Source organism: Phaseolus vulgaris, chromosome 8, assembly GCF_051622355.1.
Source record: "Phaseolus vulgaris cultivar YP4 chromosome 8, ASM5162235v1, whole genome shotgun sequence".
Lineage (NCBI taxonomy): Eukaryota > Viridiplantae > Streptophyta > Magnoliopsida > Fabales > Fabaceae > Phaseolus > Phaseolus vulgaris.
The window spans coordinates 7,695,967-7,704,890 of record NC_143505.1 but is presented as its reverse complement, the minus strand read 5'-3'; the positions used below and the strand labels follow the sequence as shown (position 1 = coordinate 7,704,890).

Below are 8,924 nucleotides of genomic sequence, written 5' to 3'. Positions count from 1 at the left end.
AATATTTTAGTTATTTACAAAGATTTAAAAGACCTTAGGTATGAGATATCTTATCTTATTAGAACCTCCACTAAAAAATCTTTACTAATTTTTTTTTATTGTAATGTATATTAAATATGATCATTATGTATAATTTGATAAAATATGAGAACACAAACATGAAGGGTTGGATGCTAAATACCTTGGTGACTTAAGCCTGATTGTTTAGATAAATAATGACTTAAATTTTCATTTAAAAATATGGTTACCTTAATGTTAATTTGCGATTAATTACGAAAATCATGTAATTAATTGGGGCTTTACCAATATGCATGACATTATATTATTAGAATTTAAACATTGGAATAATAATATTATGAAATTAAATAAATAACTTAAGAATTAAAACTTCAAAGAAGAAATATGAGATGTAAGATGTAAAAGTCAATGTTGTTCATATTGAAATGATTAATTGTAATTAATAGTGGACATATTCACAACATAAAAACATTTTTATTCATGTGATGACAAATAATTGTTGTTACTTGAGGTATCAATCTAGCTGATATGTCAAGTAACATAGTGATGTCTAACATTAAAGCTTTTTATATATAAAAAAATAAACAATCTTATTTCATCACAAACATGATTAATGGAATATACATATGTGGTTAATCACTTGCATGATGTAATCAATTAAAGCGTTTAAAAAAAAGGATGAATTAGTAGTTGAAATACTTTAATATAATTACTAAATTAGATTAGTAATTTAAGAATTACAACTTTCACAAATATCACTACAAAATTATTAAATAAAAATTAATATTGAAAATAAATAATTATTTACTATATTTACTAAATTAAATAAATATTTTACAAATTAAAAAAAAAATTATTGATATTTAAGTAACTTCTACATTTATAAACTAATTTATAAATTTATCTAATCCACTATTAAGTTTTTAATTATTAAGCATCTTAGATTCTAAAATTGATAACTAATTACATACTAATTTAAAAATTATTTTATGAATTTTTTTTTAGTTTATAAAATAGTATTTAATTTAGTGAATATAATAACTAATTATTTTTTAAAATTAGTTTTTATTTAAGAATTTTTTTTTAGTATAATAACTTACTTGAAATTAGTGTCAAAATCAGTTTTAGGCTTGATAAATTATTTGTATTAAAATAGTTATTTTCACATAGAAATTGCTTAACTTTCATATTTTTCTACAAGAAATATATGTTTATAAATTAAATTATTAATCTCTAAAATAATAAAAATAGTCATGAAATCATTTAAATAATAATTTAAAATATAATTTTAATAAGTAACTAAAATTATGAAAAACAATATAAGAACATTTTAATTATAATTTAAAAACCAATTTTTCACTGAACAAATATATAAAAAAATAATTCAATAATAAATTATATAAAAACGAATTCAATAATCATAATATATAAAGATAAATTCAGTAACCATATTTTATAAAAATCTATTTGATAATTATCTTATATAAAAATTAATTCAATTATCATATTATATAAAAATATTTCAATCGTCAAATATTTAAAAACTAAAGATTGACTGATAGCACAGTTTCTATGATTAAAGTATTTTTTACTTTTTTATTTAGTTAATTTTTCTTATTTATAACTAATAAATACATAAAATAATTAATATACTAACATCAATTAAAAGAATTTTATCTAAAATTTATAATCCTTCAAATATGGTGATACTTTATTGCATACACATAATATCGTTATTAACAAAACCTAAAATAAGAACCAAATATATATTATAAAATTAAATTTAAAAAGTGATGAAAATGGAGATCTATTCAATGGAGAGAACTTTCAAAGAGAAAGAAAATAGAGTGAAGTAGAAGGAAACAAAGGAAATAGAGGTGTGAAACAATGAAAATAAAAATTGAGGTGCATTGTGAGTTTTAGGATTTTAAAGTTATTTTGCATTGGTGGTTAAACAACCAATGCAAAATATCAATTAAAAAAAACAATTACATTAGCAAGAGCAAAAAATAATGTAATATGATCAAATGTGTACAATTTACATCAATTAATTGAACAATTAATGTAATATCCAACCTCACATATACAAAATTGTCACTGTATTTTCCTTCTTACACTGATATATTAATTATCAATTTAAAATTAATATTTTTTTATTTGTAAAAAATACATTAATTATTATAGATTTTTCATATTTGTACTTTTTTTTATAAGCACAATGAGTTTTATAACACAATAAAACATAAAATTAGCAAAAACGATGTCAAAGGTCACAATAAACCAGTCCAATAAAGAAAGTTACACACCATATATACATAAAGTTGAAGTCTACTGGACTAACATAAAAGCTTTACATAATCTAAAAAAAACATATCTCACAAAACAAACTTCATAGTTTGAACTTTATAATAGATCTTACTATACATTTTAACATAAATATATAATTCTATACAAAAAAAGTAAACTATTGAGGATAAAATTCACTTATAGATATGTCATTAGTAGAAGATGGTATGGAAGTGTTGGCATCATGGCCTCAACTTGATTCATATGCAGCAATTGGATTTGTTCTATGATTTAAGAAAAAAGTAGGTTCTTGTGGAAATGGCAACTCAATTGTGTGACGGCTAAGATATGAAACAATCGTTACCATTGTGGGTCTGACATCTAGATTTTCTTGAACACATAATAGACCAATTTGAATGTATCTCATGACCTCAATATTAGAATAGTTTTCTCTTAATTTTGGATCCAATGCGTTCAGTGTTGTTTCATCCCTCCAATTTCTCCAAACCTATAACAAAATTTTAAAATTGTCAGTATCATTACACTTTCATACTTCTAAGTTAATCTTTTTATACATTACCTATAAATAATGATTAACTAAAATAAAAAGCAAGATTTTGGCACTCACAAAATTTAGAAGTCCATTAGCAACATGATGTGATTCATGTGAGCTCATATTCTTTTTTCCACTAATAATCTCAAGAATCATAACACCAAAACTATAAACATCAGATTTCTCAGAAAATTGTCCAAACATAGCGTACTCTGGAGACATATAGCCATTGCAAAATCAATAGAAAGTTACAAATAATTTTAAAAATATTATGAAAATGATGAGAAGCATAGGAATGAGAATTAAGAACTTACTATGTTCCGATAATTCTTTTTGTACTTTCCTTCTCTTGATCTATATCAATAATTCTAGCAAGTCCAAAATCTGAAATTTTTGGATTCATATTTTCATCTAGTAGTACATTACTAGGTTTAAGATCACGATGTATAACTTTAAGTCGAGAATGTTCATGTAAATATAGAATTCCTCGAGCAATTCCACCTATAATTTTGTGACGCTCAATCCAACTCAAAACTTTTTCTTGTTTACTATCTACGGAAAAAATAATCATTGTATATATAAGTGATATTGAATTGGTTTAAAACATATAATACATTAAATATCATAAACACATAATTAACTAATGTTAAATTTAAACAAAAAAAATAAGGTCAAAAGCATCTTACCAAATAAGAAGTAGTCTAGACTCTTGTTTGGCACATATTCATAGATAAGTATTTTTTCTTGTTCATCAAGACAAAATCCTATGAACGCCACCAGATTCCTATGTTGAAGTTTGACTATTAATAAAACTTCATTTTTAAACTCTTCTATACCTTGTTTAGAATTTTTTTAGAGTCTCTTTACCGCAATAGATCGTCTATCAAAAAGGATACCCCAATAGTATAAAAAATATGTATTAAAATAATAAAAACATTTAAAAAATAAAATTGAACATATTTTTTCTACCTTGTAAACTTTTCCAAATCCACCTTTTCCGATTTTGTTCTCCTGTGAAAAATTACTTGTTGCTGCTTCAATTATTGACAGATTGAATTGTAGTGACTCTATAGTGGAACCTTCTTGCCCAACTAAATAAAAACATGTAAATGGTTAAACAATATTTCTAAACCTTTTGATTGAAAAGATAGTAATTATTTTCCCATACTCACAAAAGGTGAAAAGTATCCCTGATGCAAGTATGCTCGAAGTAACGATCAAGATAATTGTTCTTCGCTGACTTTCTCCTACATTACAAGATACAAGATTCATGGTGAATTGATAAAAAAAAAAGTTTATTTTTTACAAACTAAAAACATTATTGGTTAAGAAAATTACTAACCTTGATTTGAACCACAAGATATGCTAATGACATACACTGCTTTTCACTTTCTACATTCACCTTACATTTCTATATACTTTTATTTTATTGTTATGTATTGTTTTATTAAAAGAATAAGTTGTTAAATAGATGTATTTCATTAACACTTTTTCTAAAGAATTTTATACATAATTAATAATATTGGGATATAGAGATCCTCCAACTAGGGTTTCTGATTCGCTGCTACAATGGGGAAAGGAACAGGGAGTTTCGGTAAGAGGAGGAACAAGACTCACACGCTCTGTGTGAGGTGTGGTCATCGGAGCTTCCACCTTCAGAAGAGTCGGTGTTCTGCGTGTGCTTTCCCCGCTGCGCGCACAAGAAAATATAACTGGAGCGCGAAGGCCATTAGGAGAAAGACTACCGGAACAGGAAGGATGAGGTACCTGCGTCACGTGCCTCGCAGATTCAAGAGTGGCTTCAGAGAGGGTACGGAGGCAGCACCAAGGAAGAGGGGAGCGGCTTCCACTGCCTAATCTTTGAGAGGGAGTTAAGGATCGTGTGCTGTTTCTAAAGAACATTTTTTGTTTCTGTCGTCTTAATTTCATTTAATATGTAATGGATTTTTATGATGGTAATTTTTTTATGATCGTAACGCTTTATGATGGTAATTTTTCATAAGGTCATATCCTTCCTTATGACAGTAAATTTTCATAAGGTTCTGCCCTTCCAAACTGTTCTACACAGGTTGCGGTAATACATAAGTATGACAGATAATCTCTCCACGAAAATAATCTATAATGATTTAATTGACTTGACTATTTTGACGTTGTTTAATGTATAAACGTAGATCATGGAAAGAGGTGTAGATTATTACACAGCTTAAGTCAACTTTTGGATGGGCTAAAGTTAATATGATCCAACTAGTGGAGGTATATCTTTAGCTTTAGAAGTAGTATACATAGAGGATTCCCAGCTTTTATGGGCATTAAAAACTCTCTTTAATCTGGAGTTGGTACCAACTTGGTTAGTTGTAGAAATTTGGTCCAATCCTAGTTTGCTACGCTTTCTCCAATCTCCTGCTTCTTCCTTGACCTCTTACTTGCATGAAATGCATCAAGTTGTGTAGTGTCTTCAAAGTTTCACATATATTTAATCGTGTTGTGTTGATTCTTTTGGTCAACATAGGGATATACAATGAGCAGGATTTTTCTTGGTCGAAAAATACCCTTTTAATTTTGTAATTGTTTAGTGTATGTTTTGATAATCATTTATGCAACAATAGACTCTTAAGAAAAAATTGCTCAAAGGTAAAAGAGGGATGTTAAGTGATGAGATAAAATTGTTGAACATTCAATATATCATTGTCCTTTTATTAGGATGGATATGATTATGAAGTTTTAGAGATAGAAAAACCTGGTGGGGGAGGAGTAGCAGTTGGTGTGGTAGGCGTGAGACTGTAAAACTGGAACAGTTCAAAGCGAAGAATACAGCTAGGATACATAACTCGTCCACCTAAGCTTCCCAGACTGCTCCATGGAATTGCTGTTCCAATCACATCAGTTAGGCACCCACTGCAACCATCGGCTGATAGATCCGATGAGCATTGACCAAGAATAAACACTGTTTGCTTATCATTCAATCTCAGAGATTCATCTGTGTAGAATTTGTTATCAGTTTTCCCTGTCATGTCGGCCACCTTAACTAACTGGTTCGATAACTCAGAAGCAACGGAGGACTGTATTGGATTGCTGTTGCTGATGTTCAAGTTCACAAATCTCGAACTTGTTTCGGTTCTGGAGAAGAAGTTTCTGTGGGAATAGCGAAGCCAGCAGTGGTTGTACCATATTATGGCATCCGTATATGCAAAACCACACTCGGAGGTTAATTTGTCTGTTGAGTTTTGGATGCATAGTTCACAGAGGCGAGAAGGAATGTCGATACGGCACCTGAAGAGGCCATACGCTGTTCGCTCTCGCGACTGGAATCCATAGTTAGAAGTGGCGTTGGAAGACAAGGCAGAGAAGAGGGTTCTGAGGTTTGATCGGAAAGCAGCGTCAGAGTTGTTGTTTGAGCAGTTGTGAGAAATATAGCCGGGATCTTCTGAATATTCAGAATCTGTGTGTGCATATGTTGTTTCTGGGACAAGTCCTTGTGGTGCATCATCGGTGACGCGGTAGAAAGGGTACAGTTCATACCTAATGTTACAACTGGTAAAAAAAAGTCTTGCTCCTATTTTTCCATTGCAGCAAGTCGGAATTGTTGATATTGCATCATCGAGACAGTCTGAGCATTGTTGGAATGAAAGGTCTTGTGTGCACTGAGTTAGACAGTAAAGGGTCTGAAATTCAGATAAGTTTGCTTGCTTTGCGGAATACCTCTTACTGGAATTGGCTGCTTCGTCTGCAGTTTCTCTCATGGTGTTGGCCAACAAACTATTGAAGCTTGATGAGTTGGAGGAGATATTGGCGACGTTCCAAGAATAAAAGCTGGGAGTTGTGTCCACAGTGGAGAAGAAAGAGAGGTTGGAATACCGAACCATGCACTCGGCGTACCAAATCACAACCGATTTGGACAGGGAATTTGCGTCTGAAGATAGACTCTGGGTTGCGCTTGCCACGCAACCATTGCAGGCGTGAGGGAGAAGATCACCCCTGCACATGAAAAGGCCATATACTGTGTCAGAAGAGTTTGTGGGAAGGATTGTATTGTTGTAGAATCCATTAGCGTTGGCTGTAGCATTGGAAGATAAGGAAGAGAGGAGGGTCCTCACGCTCGTCTGATAGGAGCTGTTGTCACTGCTTATGTCTTCTTCACTGCAAAATCGGTAAAGATAATCAGCGCCCTTTGCTTGAGGAGTTGCGAAAATGAAGAAGGTAAAACAAAGGAAGATGAGCTTGAAGGGATTCCAGGCCATGCTTCTTTTCATCTTCCACAAACACTGTCATACGGTGGATGGATGAATTATTTGTTAGTTCATATATATTTTAAAGAAAACTGTTTGAAGTGTATGAAAGTCATCTTCCACCAAAAATGCAATAAGTTAAATAAACCATTTTTATATTTTTTTTTTCTTTTCAATTTAATTTTCAACCAATAAAATAAAGTCACGTGCATGCATTTCTCACTCGTATTTGGCAGAATATCTTGTACTGTATAACATTATTCTTTTTTAAAAACAATTTACAATAAAATATAAGGTGATGTTGTGAAGTTGAAAATTGGTAGATTGTAAAAGAAAAAAGACCATTTCTCTTCTGTTAACTATACAAAAACAAAAACAAAGAAAAAACTATAGAGAAAGACCATTTCTCTTCTGTTAACTTGTATGACAGTCTTGTGCGTCTATTAATCTATTAAACCACAAAGACCTGGTTACCCAAAAGTCTCCCCTTCCACATTCCAAAAATAATTTTTTTCAATGGGAGAGGTGACCTGCACAGATTCACAAAAGAAAAGGTCAACAGTATCCAAATGACCTTTTCTTTTAATACAAATCTAACTTATAAATTTTTTTAATAGTATCGAAAACCTGTTATAATTTTTTTTTTAAATAATGTAATATAAAAACTAATTTTTGAAACAAATGAATTAGAATTAAAATAAATTTTACATTAAAATAAAAATTGCTATCAAATTTTCGTAAATAACAAATTATATTTCAATATTAAAATAAATTAAATAATAAAATATCAAAAACTAAATAGTTTTATTCATTATTTTAATTATTTATTTATTATATTTAGAAATATAACTATTAATAAAATATTAAAAATGATCTATTACATTAAAAATATTAACTATATATACTTACCTACAATAAGGGAATGATACACTCAAGACGATGATCGAACAATAGAAATAATAGAAATAATGATTAAATGCTCTTAATATGACTAAGTAATGTTCAGAATAAATATTTTAATGTCTTTTTAATAGTTTGAATTGAGAAAAATCTACAAATATGTGATATTCTCTAGGTAGTACAAATTTTCCTTTCGTATTTAATTAACCTAATAATATCCTATACATAGTAGTCAATACTTGCTTGCCTTTGACCTTTTTGTCCTCGTCGTAATTGTCCACTACTGTCACTAACTGTCATCGTCATTGCTGCTACTTTCTTGCAAGTTTTATTTTTTCAAAAAACATGTTTCTTCACTTGCAGTCTTGTTCCTATTCTTTTTTTTCTTTTTTTCCACTTCTACGATAATTATTTTCAGAAAAAAAAATACCTATTTTCCAGCAATCATAATGGTCAACGACCAGGACACTAGAAGAACATCTCAAAGAAATTATCTAGGTTCGAAACATTGTTTGTGTAATTACTGTGGAAAAGTTATGAAGGTACAATTTTACTAGAGCTAAAGAATATTTGATAGCAAAGATGGACAACATTGTTGCTTGCACCAAGACTCCAAAAAATATTAGAGAAGAGCTTTGGAAATTATGTAATGAAAAAGTAGTGACATCTTCCATCAATCCTACATATAGCGCGACTTATGATAATAATGAAAGTGAAGATGAAGTTGAAATTTCCACACCTAGTAATGATAAGGGGATAAAAGTGGTGGAAAAAAAAAACCAATATGGATATGCTTTGTAGAAATTCAAGTGCTACAATAGAGATGAGAAAAAAAAGAAAAGTTAAGGCAAGTTAATATCAAAGAAGCATGTGACAAAAATTTTAAGACATCAATTTATCAATACACTCGATTTTGGTACCAAGTAGGTTTGTCATTTAAC

The 8,924-nt window shown here is 29.5% G+C and overlaps 1 protein-coding gene and 1 pseudogene across 1 annotated transcript; one reads left to right on the top strand and one right to left on the bottom strand.

Moving 5' to 3' along the window:
- Positions 1-2,315: 2,315 nt before the first annotated feature.
- LOC137825779 (cysteine-rich receptor-like protein kinase 6) lies at positions 2,316-7,120 on the bottom strand. The gene is given in 5 exon segments (XM_090294586.1): positions 2,316-2,812; positions 2,933-3,087; positions 3,173-3,409; positions 3,544-4,104; positions 5,595-7,120. Coding segments are annotated over 5 exon segments (2,796 nt in total). The 5' UTR covers positions 7,108-7,120; the 3' UTR covers positions 2,316-2,482.
- On the top strand, positions 4,384-4,849 carry LOC150025374 (large ribosomal subunit protein eL37x pseudogene; annotated as a pseudogene).
- Positions 7,121-8,924: the final 1,804 nt, after the last annotated feature.